The 22,364-nt window shown below is 44.2% G+C and overlaps 1 protein-coding gene across 4 annotated transcripts in view; it reads right to left on the reverse strand.

The window, feature by feature from the left end:
* The window catches only part of SLCO4A1 (solute carrier organic anion transporter family member 4A1), a 66,174-nt gene that overhangs the window by 28,517 nt on the left and 15,293 nt on the right, over positions 1-22,364 (reverse strand). For all 4 annotated transcript variants that reach the window (XR_013987913.1, XM_081011162.1, XM_081011163.1 and 1 more), the window contains exons 2-3: positions 3,714-4,706; positions 1,966-2,056 (exon numbers count right to left, since the gene is read on the reverse strand). Coding sequence is in view for 3 of the 4 variants with exons in the window: in XM_081011162.1 (XP_080867288.1) it covers positions 1,966-2,056; positions 3,714-4,533 (911 nt within the window). In the remaining variant the exon portion in view is untranslated. The remainder of the gene's footprint in view (positions 1-1,965; positions 2,057-3,713; positions 4,707-22,364) is intronic.

The following is a 22,364-nucleotide window of genomic DNA, read 5'->3' on the forward strand; positions in this document are numbered from 1 at the left end:
TGTGCCCTGGATCCCCACGTTGGCAAGGCAGTGGTCCAGGAGTTCATGATCGACCATGACGAAGGCTGCTGACAGATCTAGAAGAATCAGCAGCCCCAACCCGCCTTGATCCAGCTACCTGCGGAGATAATCTGTTAGGGCGACCAGAGGCGTCTCGGTCCCATGACCAGCGCGGAAGCCGGACTGGAATGGATCCAGAGCCGATTAGACCATTATCTAGACCATTATCGTCTAATGTTATGGTTGGTGGCTGTCCAGGGCATGGGCAGAAGTTTTTCCCTCCCAGCCCTACCAGTGGGAAATCACATGTGACCTTCCACATTCAAGTCATCTGTTCTGCCATGCAAATACGGCCTCTCCTTTAGCATCTAGAGTACCACAGTTGTACTGGAATGGCTAGGATGCCATAATACCTGGAGTGTACCTGAATTGTGATGTTTTTGATCCTGGTTCACCTGATTATCCTGATGTCTCTCTAGCCCTGATGTTCTCCTGTTCTGCCACCAGGTTTACCCTATGCTCTGGATTCCTTTTTATCCCCAGCTTCTAGTTCCTGGTTCCAGGCTGCTGTCTCCAGCCCTGCCTGGTTCAAAGACTGAACCTGAGACTTTCTACATGGAATATAATAAGAGCATCAGGAGAACCTTGCTGGATCAGGCCAAAGACCCATCTAATCCAGCACTCTGTTGTCACATTGGCCAGCCAGAAGCCTCTGGGAAGCAACAACACCTTCTCCCCACTTGTGATTCTCAGCAACTAGGATTCAGAGAAAGGTTATCTCCATCAGTGGAGGTAGAACATAGCCAGCAGGGCTGGTAGCCATTGATAACCTCATCCTCTTTTGAAAGCCCTATACAGCCTAGGACCTTCATACCTACGGGACCGCCTCTCCTGGTATGTCCCACAGAGGACCTTACGGTCTTCAAACAAAAACATGTTGGAGTTCCCAGGCCACAGGGAGGTTAGGCTGGCCTCAACCAGAGCCAGGGTTTTTTTCAGCTGTGGCCCTGATCTGGTGGAACGCTCTGGTCACAAGAGACCAGGGCCCTGCGGGACTTGACACCTTTCCGCAGGGCCTGCAAGACGGAGCTGTTCCACCAGGCCTTTGGCCAAGGCACAGTCTGACCCCCTCCTTTGGCAATCCTCATAGAACTCTAGCCCAATGGTTGCCATTAATTTGATTCCGAATTGATTTTAGTATGAATTGATTTTAGAATGTACTTCAATTAATTGATTGTGATTTTATGTAAACTGTGTTACTTTTACTGTTGTTAGCCGCTCTGAGCCAGGCTTCGGCTGGGGAGGGCGGGATATAAATAAGAATTTGTTTGTTTGTTTGTTTGTTTGTTTGTTTAAAGCTATGCATGCTTCAATATGGTCCAAGTCATCAGAAGTGAATGGGCTAAAATTCTGAATGAATGTCATTGGAGCTTCCTGTGACTGATGATAGAGGCCTTCACAGTTCTTATGCTCTTGCAGCGAGAAGCTAATATTTAATTAATAAAATAAATAAAATCAGCAGTTGAGGAAGAGCCCAGCCATCACCGCTATGGGGCTGTCATCCACTGGGGCTAGAAAGTTGCAGCCAATTGAAGTTGATCATAGGATCATAGAATTGGAAGGTTTGAAATGACCACGAGGGTCATCTAGTCCAACCCCTTGCAGTGCAGGAAACTTTTGCCCAATGTGGGCTCAAACCCATGACTCTGAGTTTAAGAATATCTTGCTCTATCAACTGAGCTAAGATGCATAACAGGACTTGTATGATACTTGGCCTTACGTATAATGTGTGAAGTGATTTTCTGAAAATGCTGGAGTTGAGCTACATTTCATGTTTGAAGCCTGTTTTAGAGTTCAGCAGGATGAGAGCAGATCGCCTGTGTCTTTACTTAAAAACAACAAAAAACCTAGGTAAAAGGTTTAACAAGAATTTGCTGTGTCTGAGATAAAGAATGCTAAACTTACTGTCTTCCGATTTCGGTGTAGATGTTCAGAAAGATCCCTCCAACCAGATAGCCAGCTGCAGGACCCAATATGGCAGCAGTGTAGAAAATAGCTGAAAAAGAAAGATGTCAAGAGAGACACTTGAAAAAGTTCAAAGTTCAAAAAGTCAGTTCTGAATTCTAAAGTTTTGCTGAAGTTCAGATTTTTTTTGGAGGGGGGAGGGAATTCATTGCAGATGTACCATCAGTTTCTCCAAGTTCCCAACGTTCTCTCGCTATCACTGGGGAACAGATGTTAGTTCGCCCACATTAGTACTGCAAAGGGAAAGCTTAAGTGCTGTTCACTTATTAATTTTTGCCATAGGTGGGTCCAGAGATGGAGGAGAAATTTGATTCAGATTGCATTTAAAGGCGAATCTGTGTAATTCTCACTCTCTGAAACAGTACGAGAAATGAAACACAGCCATCCTTTGAAATTCAGACTGCTCCAACTTTGGCAGTTCTCCAACCAAGCAATGTATCCAAAAATGCATATCCTGTGTTAAAGTGTGAAAAATCACATAAAAATGTATTGTTTCAGAGGGAAATGCGAAAATTGCATACAAAGACGCACGTTTGGAGAATTTTGCACTCAAATGCTGATGAATTCTCATGAAGACTTGCTTTTTTAAAAATAAAATAAAATTGCAAACAGAAATTGAAATGTGGAGAACTGAATTTAAGGCTTAATAATCCTCTGTGCAAATTGCACTGAGATGGTGGCTTAGAAGGCAATTATAAAATTAATGGTAGTATTAGTAGTAGAAATAATAATAATAGGACTGCAATTAATTCACTGTGCCTGAATAAATCTTAGGGCTTACCCCTTCTGTAGATGACAAGAGGAGGGATGTTTCTTGATTCCATTTTGTGGCTGATGAATGATACGCAGGCAGTCGCAGAGGGAGAACTCATTAACTCCTTTGCATTGCACAGCTCTTCAGCACTCAAGCTGGCTAATTGCTACACCTGTGACTAATGCTTCCTTTTGTGTGTACTATAATTCATTGAGATGGGGCGGGGAAGAGCATTGTGTGACAATGCCGCAAGGATCAGGCTTGCCTTGTGGAGCTAAGGATGTAGTCTGCTAGACAGCTGGTGCTCTTGCACAAGGAGGCAATATAAGGATAAATAATAACTAATATCTTATTCTACCCTCCAAATCTATCCAATGGGGCAGGTGTATGGGAAGGAGAAAGCAACACCAACATGCCCGCCATGACAGAGGAGGGCTGTACTGAGGAGGAATGGTGGGAGCCTCCCCCTTCCCCTCCTCCTGAATCTTCCCAGGAGCAGGAGGACAGTATAGATTTGGAACAGTGGTTTGCAGAGGGGCACAGTTTCAGAAGGCAGTAGCTGGGAAATACTGGGTGGGGAACAGCTAGGAGATGAAACACTGGGAGAGAGAGGGTTAACAGATCCACTGTCTCTGGAAAGCATTCATCCGCTCTCCCCAAGGTCAAGAAGAGCTGAGAAAGTGGCAGAAAAGAAAGGACACAAATCACAGAGGGGACAAGCTCAGATTACAAGACGCAGCAGTGACATGGATTTATAGGGACGTAAAAGGGTGGGATTCTTAATTGGGAGCACTGCACTTTCTTGGAGATGGGTTCTTTGTTCTCTGGCTGTGATTATTAAAGTTTCTAACTGGTAAGAAGACTCCTTTCCCTTTGTTCTGCTTATCTACTGGCACGGAGGGAGGAAGCTGATTCCCTGAAGCCTGACACTTACCGATATACACGGGGGAATAGTTGGACTTGACATTTTCATCCAAATAGGTCACTCCAAGAGTGTATAATGGCGTTGCTCCGATCCCGTGAAGGAACTGTCCGAGCATGAAGACAAACCGGTAACTGGAGAGGCTGGAGACGCTTTCTGCGCACCCCATGCTCTGATTGGAGGAGCACATGCCAATCTCCTCTGAGAAATGTACTTCGTATTGGCTGGTGGTGAACTGGGGCAGCGCAAAGATGACCGACCCAATGCCCATGATCAACACCCCCCACCCCAGCCACCGCGGTTTGTGCCCATTCCCCCCAAAGTAACTGACAAACGTCAAGCACACACAGGCAGCGATGTCGTAAGAGCTGGCAATCAGCCCGCTCTCGTAGCTCCGGAGATCAAACCGCCGCTCTATGGAGGTGATGACTGTATTAATGAAGCCATTCACGGTCATCCCCTGAAGGAAAGAAGCCACGCAGAGGAAGAACAAGACCCCCTTGGGCGTGTTGAAGAACTGTAAACAACTCGGCGTGAAGGCTCCCCATCCGCAAACCAGCACTTCCCCTTCTGAGGAGACGTATTTAATGCCTTTGCTGAACTGGCTCTTGTTTTCGGGTCCCTCGTCACAGAGGGGTTTAATGCAGGAGTCCGAAGGGCTGTTTGCGCTGGAGTATAAAGTGCCATTGCTCTCGGAAGTGTTGCAAGATTCCTTGGGACTGGTCGTATCAAAAGTAAGGCTGTTCTCCGCTGGGTTGGACGGGCTGGAGAAAATGAGTTTCTGGGTAAAGTTGAAGCCATTTTCTCCTGCCAAGTTGTGAGGCATTGCCATCAAAGAGGAGCCAAGAGGTGTGTTGTGCTTTTTTGCTTTTTTTCCTCCCTTCCCCAGGCTGGCTTGTGTTCTTCTAACAGTGGGCAGAGGTCTCGGCTTTCAGAAGGGGAGAATTGGCAATAAGTGCACCGATGGGTATACAGGCAGTGCTGAGACCCTGAAACAGCTTCATTCTGGAAAGAGGTAATCAGATGGAATGAGGAGGTGCACTTTTTATTTTATCACATTACATTCTTATCCTGGTTTTCCTCCACAAAGCAACACTCCCAACCATGCATTTTATCTTTTTTAAAATAATAATAATAATTAGTAAATTAAAATATCTTGAAATAAACACATACAATATACAGTAAAAGTAATAAGCGTAACCAATACAAATGCATGTAGAAATAGAAATATTATAGAATTTAAATGTAGACACAATGGGGAGGAAAACCTAAAAGCAACTGAGAATCTTTACACAGTATGTGGCTATCCCAAGGTCACCTAGTGAGTGACCACCAACTTCGATGGCTGTAAAAATGGGTTACACAAATTCATGGAGGATACGGCTGACAGTGCCCACTAGCTATGTTGCCTATGCCCTGCCTCCTGGCTATATGCCTCTGAATGCCAGTTGCAGGAAACTACTGGTGAGGTCATGCTGAGGTCCTGATCGCTGGCTTCCCATGGACATCTGGTCAGCTATCGTGATTTTGTTGAGATTCGTGCATACAGAGGGTTGGACCATGTGACTCGTGGGGTCTCTTCCAAATCTACAATTATGTGATTCTATGTGCTTCTCACAGGTCAGGCCATGGTGTGGTTGCAATTTTAGCCCCAGACATTGCACCCACTTCCTGCAACAACAAATCTAACCAATTCAACTCAATGGTGCAACACTGGAAAGTGTCAATCACTTCTCCTACCTGGGCAGTTATCTTTCCAAAAGGGCCGACATTGATGCCGAAATCCATCATCGTTTGAGCTCTGTGAGTACAGCTTTCTCCCTATTGAAGTGCAGGGTGTTTGAGGACCAGGAAATTCACAGGGAAACCAAAATGCTTGTTTACAAAGCTATTGTACTACCAACCTTACTGTATGCTCGTGAAACATGGACCACTTAAAACCCCATCTCCAACTCCTCAAAAGATTCCATCAACGATGTCTCCAAAATAATTTAAACATCTCTTGGGAACACAGGTGAACTAATGCCAGTGTAGTGGAAGAAGCAAAGATCACCAGTGTCGAAGCAATGATTCTTCAACATCAACTTTGTTGGACTGGTCATGTTGTGCAGATGCCTGATTATTGTCTTCCAAAGCAACTACTCTATTCCGAACTTAAAAATGGAAAGCATAATGCTGGTGGTCAATGAAAGAGGTTTAAAGACTCTCTCAAGGCAAATCTTTAAAAATGTAGTATAGACACTAACAACTGGGAAACACTGGCCTGCGAGCGCTCCAGTTGGAGAACAGCCTTTACCAAAGGTGTCATGGTCTTTGAAGACGCTTGAACTCAGGACGAAAAGAAGAAACACGCTAAGAGGAATGCACGCTTGGCAAACCCTCATCATGATCAACTCCTGCCCAGAACTATGTCCCCACTGTGGAAGGACGTGTGGATCCAGAATTAGCCTCCACAGTCACTCATGGACTCACTGCTAAGACTGTGGTCATGGAAGAAAATCTTACTCAGCTACAAGTGATCTTCAAAGAAGAAGCAGCACTTTTAGCACTTTTTAGCCACTTTCTGCAACAGCTGGTCACTGCACATGGTTTCTATGCAGACCATGGATGTTCTCACTGTGTGGAGCTCCTACACATGAGTAGAATCTGATCCACTAGGATTTCTTTATAGTCAACTGTACACAGCACATGGTTGTGGTAGGAAGCAGATAGGATGTCACACATTACCGGCTGATGAAAAGTAGGGCTGTTATGCAACTAGTTCATATTTAGGATCATTTCATTAAGGATGTTTCTCTATTTCTCCTTTGAAATAGGTCAAGTTAATCCTATGGGGACACTTGTAATACAAGGACATTATCAGGAGAAGCAATACTTCCCCCGCAAAAAGGATAAGGATGAAAGAAAGTCGGGGGGGGGGGAGGAGAGAAAACAACGTTTTAGAAGAGAAGCCCAGCATTCCATGGATATGTTTTTTTGGAAAAAAAAAAAGCGATATATAATGGATCATTTTCCTGGGCTTTTAAGCTGTCTTCAGAATAGAAAAGGTTCCTTTTGTGGAGTGTTCTGACTGGCAATAAATAGGTTCACTCTTTGTCCCATCTCAAAGCTGCGGACAGTGCAAGACTGGGGTGCAAATATATTTTGCAGTAATTTGCATGACTTTATTAAAATACTAATTAAATACTAATTAAAAGCAGAGCAGAGCAGAGCAAAAGCAGAGACATCACCTTGCCAACAAAGGTCCGTATAGTTAAAGCCATGGTTTAACCAGTAGTGATGTATGGAAGTGAGAGCTGGACCACAAAGAAGGCCGAAGAATTGATGCTTTTGAATTATGGTGCTGGAGGAGACTCTTGAGAGTCCCATAGACTGCAAGACCATCAAACATATCCATTCTGAAGGAAATCAGCCCTGAGTGCTCACTGGAAGGACAGATCGTGAAGCTGAGACTCCAGTACTTTGGCCACCTCATGAGAAGAGAAGACTCCCTGGAAAAGACCCTGATGTTGGGAAAGATGGAGGGCACAAGGAGAAGGGGACAACAGAGGGCGAGATGGTTGGATAGTGTTCTCGAAGCTACAAACATGAGTCTGACCAAACTGCGGGAGGCAGTGGAAGACAGGAGTGCCTGGCGTGCTCTGGTCCATGGGGTCACGAAGAGTCGGACACGACTAAACGATTAAACAACAACAACGAATTAAAATACTGCTTAAAAGTTTGCAGAAATCCACACTTTCTAACTCATTAGGAACATAGGAAGCTGTCTTGCATTAGCCAGAGTAGACAACAGTGTGCTAAATGGGCCAATGGAATGACATGGTAGAAGGCAGCTACCTCTGTTTCTGCACCAAGTCAGACCATCTGATTGGTCCATCTCGCTCAGGATTGTCTACACTGAATGGCAACAGCTCTCCAGAGATTCAGACAGAAGTCTCTCCCAAACCTTCCTGGAGATGTGAGAGACTGAACCTGGGACCTTCTCCCTACAAAGAAGGAATTCTAACACTGAGCCACAGCTCTTCCCCTAAGATGCCTTTAGATGATGTTGCTTTCGGTCCACATATAAGCACAGACAGCAATACCCACGCAGTCCACGGAAATGGTTTGGGATGCACAATTTCCTTTGCAATGGAGATGGAAATTAGTGCCACCAGATAAACGGCCTCAGCCCTGTATACCTGAAGAAGTGTCTCCATCTCCATAAAAATAAAAAATAAAAAATAAAAAATTGTCCAGTAGCACCTTAGAGATCAAATAAGTTTGTTCTGGGTATAAGCTTTCGTGTGCATGCACACTTCTTCTGTAACTGTATGATATTTAAGTTTCTATTTCAAAATACTAGACTGTCTTTGTCTAGCATCCTTGCCCACCACCATGTTAGTAAAGTGAACCGCCCTGAGACCTGCAGGTATAGGGCAGTATAATAATAATAATAATAATAATAATAATAATAATAATAATGTTGCTCTTGAAACTTCTCTCAAGTTTGAATTTAGTCTTTCAAAACACCTTGAAGAATTTCAAAAGGAGCCCAAACATAAGGTTTCTATTGCTGCAACAGTTGCGTTCTGCTAGCACAGCAGGATTTCAGATTACTCTCTTCCTCCTCCTCCTCTTCCTTCTCTGTGTACCCCAAAATCAGCTCTAGAGGGTCTCCCAACCAGTAGTAATTGGCAGAAGAGGGAGATCTCAATCCGTTCTGCTCCTGTACCTTTTAACAGCAGCCTGATTCTGCAGAAATTAGCAAATGGGGGTTTTCTTGGCGTGGAAACTATGCATCATCAGTTGTTAACATCTCCAGATAAGACTGCTGTTAAAGGCACCAATGTAGCCTCTGATTTTTATTTTTATTTTAAGTTGGTAACTAATTCTCACACAGCAAACTTTACTCTCTTCCTTTCTTTAAGCATTGTGAGAAGATTATGAGGGTTACGTGCATCAGACAACCCATTAAAAGAGGGATAGCCACACTCTTTGGGCCTGTCGGCGCACCTGGATTTTTGAGGGAGTGAGTCCCGTTGCCTCTGATCACTTTTTTGCCAACCCTGAGAGACAGAAAGTGTGTGCATATGCATAGCACTTTCCCAAGGAAACTGGGTAAAAGTCAGATCCAGCACAATTAATCTGAGCCTTGAAAAAAATATTATACTGAAAGAGGATGGTGGGGCAAAGAGAGAGGAGCATCACTTTTCCAATTTCTTCATTTGGTTCTAGACATTTTTCAAAGATGAAAAGCTAACCACTATAACTGCCTCACTGTGCCACATTAGCAGTCCCTGCTTTAGACTTACCGTATTTTTTGCTCTATAAGACACACTTTTTCCCTCCTAAAAAGTAAGGGGAAATGTGTTTGCATCTTATGGAGCGAATGCAGGCTGCGCAGCTATCCCAGAAGCCAGAACAGCAAGAGGGATCGCTGCTTTCGCTGCGCAGCAATCCCTCTTACTGTTCTGGCTTCTGGGATAGCAACACAGAGCCTCTTCAGGGCAGCGGGAAGAACGTTCCCCCTGCCCTGAAGAGGCTTCGCGCAGCTATTCCAGAAGCCAGAACAGCAAGAGGGATCGCTGTGCAGTGATCCCTCTTGCTGTTCTGGCTTCTGGGATTCAGAATATTTTTTTTCTTGTTTTCCTCCTCCAAAAACTAGGTGTGTCTTATGGTCTGGTGCGTCTTATGGAGCGAAAAATACGGTACATAGCAGCTTGAAGATGAGTGCAATGTGGGGGCAGAAACTGGCAACATTGAAAACCCAATAAATATTAATTAAAAAAACCCCACAACTTGTCCCCTAACCCCACTGGCCTTGGAAGCAGCGGTTTAAGAAGCGCTCCGACAAAGCTTTTCATCAGAGATTATCGTTTTAATCAGCATAACAAGTCACAGGGCCAATTAAAATCCCTCCCTGAAAACTCAGCTGCAACTACTCAGTGCAATGAATGTTATGAGTTAGCTGCCAAATGGCATGTAAAATAATCCTATTTCCCAAGGCATTTCTCAGTGGTAGGTAATCTTCTCTTTCACTCTCGCTGGCTTTGTGACTTTGATAAGGAATTACTATAGCAAATGAGATCCGCTCTTATCTTGTGTTTTCTCATAGTCGGGAGAGGCTTACGCCCCGCAAAGTGAAATTAGTTGCCGTCATTGGATGATGTGGCAGAATATAATGCGAGGCCTTGAATATGAGGAGGAGGAGAAAAGTGAGATGCAGAATTACCTGCAAAAGCATCAGAGAACCCAACTCAGATTTGTACATTTGCAGCTTGGTAACCACTGAAATTGTGGAACTATGGGGATGCTACGACATGGGCACAATGTCTACGAGCACAATTCAAAGTGTTGGTGCTGACCTTTAAAGCCCTAAATGGCCTCAATCCAGTATACCTGAAGGAGCGTCTCCACCCCCATCGTTCAGCCCAGACATTGAGGTCCAGCTCCGAGGGCCTTCTGGCGGTTCCGTCCCTGCGAGAAGCCAAGTTACAGGGAACCAGGCAGAGGGCCTTCTCGGTAGTGGCACCCGCCCTGTGGAATGACCTCCCACCAGATGTCAAAGAGAAAAACAACTACCAGACATTTAGAAGACATCTGAAGGCAGCCCTGTTTAGGGAAGCTTTTAATGTTTAATAGACTATTGTATTTTAATATTCTGTTGGAAGCCACTCAGAATGGCTGGGGAAACTCAGCCAGATGGATGGGGTATAAATAATTTTTTGTTGTTGTTTTGTTGTTTAGTCGTGTCCAACTCTTTGTGACCCCATGGACCAGAGCACGCCAGGCACTCCTGTCTTCCACTGCCTCCCGCAGTTTGGTCAAACTCATGCTGGTAGCTTCAAGAACACTATCCAACCATCTCGTCCTCTGTCGTCCCCTTCTCCTTGGGCCCTCCATCTTTCCCAACATCAGGGTCTTTTCCAGGGAGTCTTCTCTTCTCATGAGGTGGCCAAAGTATTGGAGCCTCAGCTTCAGGATCTGTCCTTCCAGTGAGCACTCAGGGCTGATTTCCTTCAGAATGGAGAGGTTTGATCTTCTTGCAGTCCATGGGACTCTCAAGAGTCTCCTCCAGCACCATAATTCAAAAGCATCAATTCCTTGGTGATCAGCCTTCTTTATGGTTCAGCTCTCACTTCCATACATCACTACTGGGAAAACCATAGCTTTAACTATACGGACTTTTGTTGGCAAGGTGATGTCTCTGCTTATTATTATTATTAGAGCCTCAAGTCTTTCAAAGGCCTTCAGGACTAAGACTCTTAACAGGCTCTTTCCTTGGCACCACCATGAGTAGTCTGTTCTCTGCTGCCTCTATATAATTTCACTTTCTTGCCAGCAGCTTTTGGCTATGCAACAAAGCACTGCATCCTCCCCTCTAAGGCCATCTCCCTGACCTCTAGCTCCTTAACAGCTTTATGGCATGTTGCCTATATCTAGCAATGGGTGGTGACCCTTCTCATAAGAATGTAAGGAGCTGTTTTATATTCAGTCAAGCCATCGGTCTCTCCAGCTCAGTAATGTTTACATTGGCTGGCAGTGTAATTCAATCCATGGCACCTCCATGGAAGGGGCGAGGGAGCTGGGCATGTTTAGCTTGGAAAAGAGGAGACTGTGAGGAGATATGATAGGGCTCTCTGAGGGCCTCTCACAGGGAAGATGGAGCAAGCTTTAAGTGACAAGAAAGGAGATGCCCACTAAGCATTAAGAATAACCTTCTGAGAGTGACAGCTGTTTAACAGTGGAACAGTCTCCTTTGGGAGGTTGTGGACTCTCCTTCCAAGGAGGTTCTAAAGCAGAGGTTGGATGGTCATAAGTCATGGATACTCTATTTGAGATTCCTGGACTGTCAGCGGTTGGACTAGAAACAGGGGTCAGCAAACTTTTTCAGCCGGGGGCTGGTCTGTTAGGATGTTGATGTTCCGTTCCACCTTAAAAGGAACAGACATGATTGTTGTATGTCACATGTCTGTTTACTCTCCAGCACAGCTTGCTGGGAACTTCCGTTTGTGTATAGCTTTTGCTTTTGCTGTCTTGCTTGGACATGAAAGGGAGAAGACATGTTCTTTTTCCTTTGTCCTGATGTATGCTGAATAAACTGCTTGTAAATACGCTTTACATATGCCTCTATCTGCCCTTCTGTTGCAAAGAGTTTGTTTATCTGCTGGCTTGTGTGCTCAGCTCCTGAAAGGCTTCTGAAGCTCTGAGAGCAGTGTGGTGTAGTGGTTAAGAGCGATAGACTCGTAATCTGGGGAACCGGGTTCGCGTCTCCGCTCCTCCACATGCAGCTGCTGGGTGACCTTGGGCTAGTCACACTTCTCTGAAGTCTCTCAGCCCCACTCACCTCGCAGAGTGTTTGTTGTGGGGGAGGAAGGGAAAGGAGAATGTTAGCTGCTTTGAGACTCCCTAGGGTAGTGATAAAGTAGGATATCAAATCCAAACTCTTCTTCTGAGTCGCAGTTTTGATGCAGAACCAAGGACTGGAGTTCGACCGGCAACTGGCTGTTGGGCTGGAGCCAGCTGTGGGCCTGCCAATTGCTCCAGTTCCCTTGGATGCATCCCAACACGGTCCACTGTCCCTCAGACCTTGTGGGGGGGCAGACTATATTTTGGGTAAAAAAATGAACACATTCCTATGCCCCACAAATAACCCAGAGATGCATTTTCAATAAAAGCACACATTCTACTCATGTAAAAACACTCTGGTTCCCGAACCGTCCATGGGCCAAATTTAGAAGGTGATTGGGCTGAATCCAGCCCCCGGGCCTTAGGTTGCCTACTCACGGACTAGATCCTTGGGTCCCTTCCAACCCTGGAGAGTCATTAGTTCAACCAATGCCTGAGGACAATACAGATGGGCCATTGGCCTGAGTTGTTATAAGGTGGCTTTCTAGGTGCCTATGAGATATCACCTTGCCAACAAAGGTCCGTATAGTTAAAGCTATGGTTTTCCCAGTAGTGATGTATGGAAGTGAGAGCTGGACCATAAAGAAGGTTGATCACCAAGGAATTGATGCTTTTGAATTATGGTGCTGGAGGAGACTCTTGAGAGTCCCATGGACTGCAAGAAGATCAAACCTCTCCATTCTGTAGGAAATCAGCCCTGAGTGCTCACTGGAAGGACAGATCCTGAAGCTGAGGCTCCAGTACTTTGGCCACCTCATGAGAAGAGAAGACTCCCTTGAAAAGACCCTGATGTTGGGAAAGATGGAGGGCACAAGGAGAAGGGGACGACAGAGGACAAGATGGCTGGATAGTGTTCGCGAAGCTACCAGCATGAGTTTGACGAAACTGCGGGAGGCAGAAGACAGGAGTGCCTGGCATGCTCTGGTCCAAGGGGTCACGAAGAGTCGGACACGACTAAAGGACTAAACAACAAAATGATGCCAAGAGCTCAGTGAACAAAGATTGGGATCAAAATGTAATGAAAACAACGTGTAGTGACTGCATGACTTTTGATTAAAGCAAGAGCATAAGACTAGCCTGCTGGATCAGGTCCACAGCCCATCGAGTCCAGCATCCTGTTCTCGCTGTGACCAACCAGATGCCTGTGGGAAGCCCACAAGTAGGATTTGAGTAAATTTGCATTCTCCCCACCTGCAGTTTCCTGTAACTAGTATTCAGAAGCATTCCTGCTTCCAGCTGTGGAGGCAAAACACAGCCATCATGGAATCAACTCAAGGGACTGAAAAGGCAAGTAACACCTGTTAGCTTGGATATTGTACGAATTGGGAGACAGCAGGTCTCGGCCACAAGGCTACTTCTTCAATCTCTAAAGCCCTGCAATGTGCATGTGAGACCCCAGAAAGGGAGAAGATGAGTCAGTTCCCAGTTCTGCTATTGCGTTGCTCATTTTGGTAAGCCACACCTGACTTCCAGTCAAGCAACCAAGTGGTTCAAAGTGTCACCTAAATTGATCTCTATTTTTCTTAGAGTCACAGAACCGTGAAGTTGGAAGGGACCAAAGGGTCATCTAGTCCAACCCCCCTGCAAGGGTGACCCCCTCTCTTCTTTAGGAGAAGGTGTCACCAACCCTTTTTGGCCCTTTCGGATACATTCACAGACTAGATAAGCTGTTGCCGGCACCACGCACACACACACACACACCACAAACTGTTCCATGGGCTACAACAAAGTGCTGTTTTTGAGCCTAGTTTCAGAGCAGGGGGGGCAGGGTAGGGGACCCAGGGGGACCTCTGTGGGTATGTGAAGACCTATGGGGACACATTGGTGACCTCCACTTCAGGAAAGGATCACCGGATTCTGTTCTCTAACCCAGATCTCTGGGTCTCCCCCAAATGACTGAAATTGATAGGGGGAAACTCCACAAGTTGCAAATCCCAAATTCTAAGTCCAAATCTCACCATTGAAGATAAGATGTTCCCTGCTGGAAAAGGCCAAAGACCCATATAGTTCAGCATCCCCTTCTCATAGCAGCAAAAGGGTGATTGCTGATTGAAAGGCTGGTGGTTCGAATCCCCAAAACTCTGTTGCTCTGTCCCAGCTCCTGTCAACCTAGTTCAAAAGCATGCCAGTGCAAGTAGATAAATAGGTACCACTGCAGCGGGAAGGTAAACGGTGTTTCCGTGTGCTGGGGTTCTCCATTGAAAAATTCAGAAAAGCACGATATTTTTAGATGTTCCTGTTTTATCTGTAAAGCCGCCTTCAGTTCATGTCAATAAAAAAAGAACAGGATATAAATAAATAAATAATAATATTTCTTGCTCCACCAGCAAATTAGCATGTGGCCCCCAGAAGGCTGCCCACTAGGGCAATGTGGCCCTTTGAGTAAAAAGAAATTACCGTACTCACTCTTGGTTCCTCTCTGCAATTCAGTTTTGTATCAGAATAAATAAAATAAAGATTTTCAGCCTGATTAACTTGGGACACTTTTTTGGACGAGCAAAAGATTTTTTCAGCTGAGAAAGTTGATCAATTAACTGTTGCAGCTGTAAATAGATTTAATGGAATAAAAGAAAAGAAAAACTTTGGAAACTGTTCCTGCAATCCTACCATATGTCTTTCTCAAAGAAAGTCCATTTGAGTCTTTTGAGGGTTTATTCCTAGGCAAGTAAGGCTGCAGCCCAAGTCATTTCCTTGAAAGCTGATTTCTTTTTGTTGGATGTTCTCAGAGAGCTGCGTCTTCAAGGCAGCATTGAGCCTGCTATTTTTGGACGTGCTCACGAAGAACCTGAGCGAGACCAGTGAGAATATACAGCCTGTTCTTGCTGAATCAAGGCCTGTGATTTGATTTGTCAGAGTCATTAGAAGCCATTAGTGCTTTGGAGCAACTAACGCACTTTTGCTGGAAGAATTAAAGTTTATTAGCAATTTGCTGGGACTGGAGACGCAATGGAGGATATGAAAAGAAGAAGTAGAAGAAACAGGATCCACTTCTGGTTTGAGTAATAGGTTGCAATCTTATGCACAGTTACCAGGAAGTAAGTTTCGTTACCAGGAAGTATGTTTTGTGGAACAACGTGGGTCTCACTTTTAAGAAAGCATGCATTTAATGCACTGATTAGTAGTTAAAACCTTTCAAAAGAAGACTGCACCTTTTTGCAACACATCCATGCATATTATAATGACTACAGAGCCCACCACACAGTAGATTATGTGATGAATCCCTTTTTTCCTTTTTTTAAAGCAAAAAATAATTGGAAATGCTGTTTTTAAGTTGTTTGTATGACTCCTGTCTGTCTGTCTGTCTGTCTGTCTATCTTACCTTTTATGAGCATGGTTGTAAATATGATGCCTTTGTGATGCAAGGTCTTTATACAAATACATTATCATAATACAGTCGTACCTTGGAAGTCGAACAAAATCTGTTCCGGAAGTCCGTTCGACTTCCAAAATGTTCAGAAACCAAAGCGCGGCTTCTGATTGGCTGCAGGAAGCTCCTGCAGCCAATTGGAAGCCACATCAAATGTTCAACTTCCCAAAAAAGTTTGAAAACCAGAACACTCACTTCTGGGTTTCAATCGTTCAAGAGCTGAAACGTACGAGTACCAAGGCATTCAACAACCAAGGTACGACTGTAATAATAATACTAGGACAAATCAAGAAAAAATTACAACAGTTAATTTAAGACATACAACAGTTAAAATGCTAAGATAGATTAACATTACTTTCTAACGTGAGTCATCTTTTTTTTATAAAAAAATGGATGCCTTTCTTTTGTCGGAACTTCTGTTTAATTCATATGCAAATATATGCAGATTTAATCAGTTAATTAAGTGGTTAAAGTTCACATGACTAACCCATTATGTTTGCTTTCATCAGGTGGCAACCTTACTAATGGCAACATACAATAAAGACACAAAACCATTAGTGGGCAAAAGTGCTTATATATAATGCACCTAACAGCAACGAGGAAGCATGTAAGGTTTACGGCAAGCGTAAGTATAATAAAAGTACACTCCAGAGCAATATCTGTGCTGCAGGTATTGCAAAGGTGTTGAATGAACTCTAGCTAAGTGGTAGCTGGTATCCAGGCTGGGCTTACAGGAAACCATTTATTTTCATAACAATTAGTGTGGCTGTGCAAGAAAGTAACTGTAGAGTTTAAATAGTCTAAAATTAATGACACTTTGGGCCTTACTGAATGGTGTTGTTACCTGAACAGTGCTAGACTCAGTAATACTTAACTTTCATCCTTGTAACTATTCTATTAATAGCCATCAATCTTAGATAAGTATCTGGCCTTTGCAATGAAAACCACGAAGATAAATTTATATCCACGACTCTCAGGAGAGCTAAAAGCAGAACCAAATCTTGTTTAGAGAAGTGAAATGAAAAGAGCCAAAAGGTTTGTTCACTCTTATGGCTTACTTTGGAAAAAGAGGTTCACCACCCAGATGCTTGCTAGTAATTGATTCTTTATCAGCAGCAACACACGCCTCATTAATTGTGAAAATTAATTTGCAGTATCTGGTTTCCTAGGGTAATTCTACAGGGACTACGACAAAGGAACATTTTTGAGGATCTTTCTAGGTCATCAAACTGGGCATAGAAAGGCTTTGATGGGGGTGCAGGGGCTCTCTTCCAGTGCACCTCCCCTGAAACTTCGTAAATCACTATAAACATGCCAAGGGGAAGAGTTGGTGCAGAAAGGCATGGTCTTGTTTCAAAAAGCCTTTCCTGAATATGATGGACAAGATTCTGACAGTCTTGGCTGAAAATATGCAAGCTTCAACAGGGCACAATGGAAGAGCAAAGTGTTATGACCTTAGAGCCAGCTTCAGTGCTGTCAATTAGTTCTGGCATTTCTTAAATCAAAGAACAGCTCCTTGGCTTCAATAGGACTATAGGGTGGAGAATGTTGGCCGAAGTGACTCGTGCACTGGGACTGCACATAATGCTAAATCAGAGATTGTGACATCGACTGGTTGGAGAGGGGGGAAGAGATGCTGGAAGCTGAGGAGGTAACAGGGCTAAGTGAACTGGGAGAGTCTGTGGCAGAGAGTTCCAGAATCAGAGGCAGGAAATTGGGTGGTGAGAGGCCAAGAAGCAGAGATGAGTCAGTATGGTAAAGAGTTGCAAGTATCTCCCCCTCCTGCTGTGACAAGATTCCCTTCCTGTTTGTCTCCCAGAACCAGAGGAGGCATGGAAAGGGTGGAAAAGAGATCAGCATTGCACAGGCACAGCCTCCAATTGCTTGGAGGGGGGAAACCCTGGAGGGGAGTGGACATAGGCAGTTATAATAATAATAATAATAATAATAATAATAATAATAATAATAATTTATTATTTATACCCCGCCCATCTGGCTGGGTCCCCCCTGCCACTCTGGGCGGCTTCCAACAGAATATTAAAATACAATAACCTATTAAACATTAAAAGCAGTTCGAAAGCACGTTGAAGTGCAAGTAGATAAATAGGTACCGCTCTGGCAGGAAGGTAAATGGTGTTTCCGTGTGCTGCTCTGGTTCGCCAGAAGTGGCTTAGTCATGCTGGCCACATGACCTGGAAGCTGTACGCCGGCTCCCTTGGCCAGTAAAGCGAGATGAGCGCCGCAACCCCAGACTCGGTCACGACTGGACCTAATGGTCAGGGGTCCCTTTACCTTTACCTTTAAGCAAGGCTGCCTTTAGATGTCTTCTAAAAGTTTGGTAGTTATTTTTCTCTTTGACATCTGGTGGGAGGGCGTTCCACAGGGCGGGTGCCACTACCGAGAAGGCCCTCTGCCTGGTTCCCTGTAACTTGGCTTCTCGCAGCAAGGGAACCACCAGAAGGCCCTCAGCGCTGGAGCTCAGTAAAGGGCAGAACAATGGAGGTGGAGACTCTCCTTCGGGTATACTGGACTGAGGCTGTTTAGGGCTTTAAAGGTCAGCACCAACACTTTGAATTGTGCTCGGAGCCAGTGTAGGTCTTTTAAGACTGGTGTTATTTGTGGGGAGATGGGGACCTTCAGCCTCAGCAACTGCTTCATGGGGGCAAGACTTCCAGATACGAGTTGTTGTGCTCAGTAGGCCTGACAAACCCTGTGCAGATCCTGTTGTTGCAAATAAAGAGCTGACTCCAACTTGCATGGTGTGATTTACTGTTGGCTCATTCCTGACAGATGAGGAACTGCTGGGCTTCTGAATATTGTTAGACTTCAACTCCCATTGGCCATTGGTAAGAGATGGCAGGAGTTGAATCCAACTGTTCTCCAGCCCTGTAGTGTAGCATGGGTCACAAACTGAATAGTGTGATCATCTTCCATATCAGCATTCCCCAACCAACCTGACACCCTCCAGATGTGGGACGCGGGTGGCGCTGTGGTCTAAACCACTGAGCCTCTTGGGCTTGCCAATCAGAAGGTCAGCGGTTCAAATCCCTGTGATGGGGTGAGCTTCCCATTGCTCTGTCCCAGCTCCTGCCAACCTAGCAGTTCAAAAGCACACCAGTGCAATTAGATAAATAGGGACCACTGCCGTGAGAAGGTAAACAGTATATTCATGCACTCTGGTTTCTGTCACAGTGTTCTGTGGTGCCAGAAGTGGTTTAGTCATGCTGGCCACATGACCTGGAAAGCTGTCTGTGGACAAACGCCGGCTCCCTCGGCCTGAAAGCGAGATGAGCACTGCAACCCCATAGTCGCCTTTGACTGGACTTAACCATCCAGGGCTCCTTTACCTTTGCCTTTACCTCCAGATGTTTTGAGCTATAACTCCCATCAGCCCCAGCTAGGGATAATGGAAGCTGCATCCATAACATCTAGAGGGACTTGTGATGGGGAAAGATGTTATATTACCCATTGTCTGGGTTTGTTGTGAAAGCAAGATTTAAACTGAATTAGCAGTGCACTCTCCTCCTCAGACTCCAGATTCCTTCTACCTCTCTACCTTTCAGTAGAGGGAAACTGGTTACAGACTTGTAATAATAGCTCTGCCAGGGAGCTGTATATATAACCTCATTAAAAAAATGTGTGTGGTTATCAAGACATCAGAAGAAGAAAAATCACTCTGCAAATGTTAAGTATGCTTATGGCTAAGCATTATTATCATAATAACACAAGAGCCAACTGGATCAGGCCCAGCATCCTGTTCTCACAATGGCCAACCAGATGCCTCCTACCTGGTAACTATGCCTCCGGGTATAGGGCGGTATAAGTAAAGGTAAAGGGACCCCTGACCATTAGGTCCAGTCATGGCCGACTCTGGGGTTGCGGCGCTCATTTCACTTTAGTGACCCAGGGAGCCGGCGTACAGCTTCCGGGTCATGTGGCCAGCATGACTAAGCCGCTTCTGGCGAACCAGAGCAGCACACGGAAACGCCGTTTACCTTCCCCCTGGAGTGGTACCTATTTATCTACTTGCACTTTGATGTGCTTTTGAACTGCTAGGTTGACAGGAGCAGGGACCGAGCTCACCCCGTTGCGGGGATTCGAACTGCTGCCCTTCTGATTGGCAAGTCCTAGGCTCTGTGGTTTAACCCACAGCTCCCCCGCGTCCCTATAGGGCAGTATATAACGTCATTAAATAATAATAAAATAATATTAAAAACTAGAGAAACATAAAACCAGCAATGATGGAATCTATACCATGTCTTGCACTTGAAATGGCTTCAAGGCAACACAGAACAATAAAACAAATCCTAAGTTAATTGCCACCCAAATAGAAAGAAAAAGGATAAAAACTGCAAATTGAATGACCAGCAAATGTTCTCAACCATCACTAAAAGAATTGGAGACCATTTGTTGTCTCCAAGCATGAATGATGCACTTTTAAAAATGTACTGGGCGAGAGGAGTCAGATGATACCCCCCCCCCCAGCCCTGCTCTTTATTTTGTTTCCAATCCGTAATCAATAGATTTATTTTGGCAGCATGCAATGGGAAAGGATGCAGAGCTCATTTCACGTCACATTCATTGAACTGGAACTGTTTATAAAACATTGATTCTAACATGCTATGAGATGTGAGCTGACCAAACAAATTAGTCCAGCTTCTGGAGCTTGATAGAGCCAACCAGTCCATTGACAAGAGTTGCACGGAGTTCTGCATAACTCAAGGCCTGCAAGGCAGAACACAGCCCATTACCGATCATGTCGTAATAGCTCACCAGGGACGCTATCAACCTCATGTTTTCGTTTCTTGCTTGGGACTGCAAGCCAAAGAAGGAGTGGGAGATTTTAAACACCTAGCAGATTGCAACAAATGACATGGGTGGGCTGCATTAGTTCCTGTTGCCAGATCAGTTCCCAAGACAACCAGACTAAAAGTGGGCATCCTTCATTTTGGTCCTTCTAGAACAGGCTTCCTCAACCTTGTCCTTCCAGTTGTTTTTGGCCTACAACTCCCATGATCCACAGGTATGAAATTTACGGCATGTAATGCCTTAAGAGAGAATATTATGAAAATGATATACAGGTGGTACATAACCCCAGTCAAGCTTGCAAAAATCTATCATTTGCCCGATAATAAATGTTGGAAATGTAAAGAAACTGAAGGTACATTTTTTCACCTTTGGGGGACGTGCCCAAAGATTAAGGCTTTCTGGGAAATGATATATAATGAATTAAAAAAGGTATTCAAATATACCTTCCCCAAGAAACCAGAGGCCTTTCTCCTGGGCATAGTCGGCCAAATGGTGTTAAAAAAGGATAGAACTTTCTTTATGTATGCAACAACAGCAGCAAAAATACTCATCGCAAAGTATTGGAAGACACAAGAACTTCCCACGCTGGAGGAATGGCAGATGAAATTGATAGACTATATGGAACTGGCGGAAATGACTGGCAGAATCCGTGACCAGGGAGAAGAGTCGGTGGAGGAAGATTGGAAGAAATTCAAAGATTATCTACAGAAACACTGCAAAATTAAAGAATGTTAGAGTGATGCTGGATTGAAAATAAGTGGTTTCCAGCTGTACAGGATAAAGTTATAGTTAGACTAAGATTAAAGATTAGGATTAAAGAAATTTAACGAAATGGAAATTTGGTACTTAAGAGGTAAAATTTTAATGCTATATTATATTGAGATTAAAGACTGGGATTAAAAAAGTGGAAAAGAAATTGCTGGACAAACAATTTGGACTGGAATACAAAAGAGGGAGGTATGAGGAAGTCCAGAAAATAAGTAAATTTAAAAACGGAAATGAAAAGGTGATATTGTTTTTAATTGTTCTGTTCCTTTTTTTTTGTTTTCTGCTCTCTGTGTTTTTCTTCTTTTTTTGGATTATGTACTGTGTATTTGTGTATTTCTTTTTTATGTTTTTCTGTTTAACTTTTTACTGAAACCTTAATAAAAATCATTTAAAAAAAATAACTCCCATGATCCCTAGCTAGCAGGACCAGTGGTCAGGGATGATGGGAATTGTACTCTCAAAACATCTGGAGGGCTGAGGTTGAGGAAGCCTGTTCTAGAACAAAGAATCTGTACCCCTCCAGAAGCCCCATCAGCCCCAGTCAGCATGGCCAATGGTCAGAGATGATGGAGTCTTGGCAACATCTGGAGCAACACAAGGTCTCAACCCCTGCTTTAGAACTTCTGAAGGAAATACCAGCCCACAGCTTTTAAAAAGTGGCAGAAAGCTCAGTGTTACATGGTGGGATAGTGGAAATTTTGGGGGTGCATCAGTTCTATGTGGGGGATAAATAATGACCTAAATCAGAATTATTCAGGGATCTTTTTTCCCACTCCAGAGTTGACGTGTGATTTTAATACCTCCCCCTCTTAAGTGGGCCAGGGCCGACACAAAGCCTTGTGTCATTTCCATGCTTTTCTGAACCACATGGCTGGTTGATTTGATTTTTCTTTTAAATTTGTTATATTTCTATGCTACTTTTCGTTCAAATGAATCCCAAAGCAGCTTACGAACAATAAATAACAACATAGAGCATTGCAAGTACAGCATAAATCGTATAAAATAATTAAGAAACCTTCAGTAAAATCATCTGTAAAGCACTAATAAAGCAGCAATTGCAGAAAAAGTTGTGTTATTGACAAATCATTACAGCATTTATAACCTATAAAACAATATTAACAAAATAGGAACCAAAAAAGACCCACAAGCTAAGCACTGTAAAGTTCATACACACTTTCCATGTTCCCATGACTCATAATATTATATTTCACTCTATTCAGTTCATTAAAATATACACAATGCTTGTTGCTCAGCCAGCTCAGCCATGAGATCCCAGAGTGGTGTGCAAAATAACAAATTAAAACAGAAAGCCATACCAAACAGCACAA

This window comes from Podarcis pityusensis (genome assembly GCF_964106645.2).
Source record: "Podarcis pityusensis genome assembly, chromosome: 6".
Taxonomy (NCBI): domain Eukaryota; kingdom Metazoa; phylum Chordata; class Lepidosauria; order Squamata; family Lacertidae; genus Podarcis; species Podarcis pityusensis.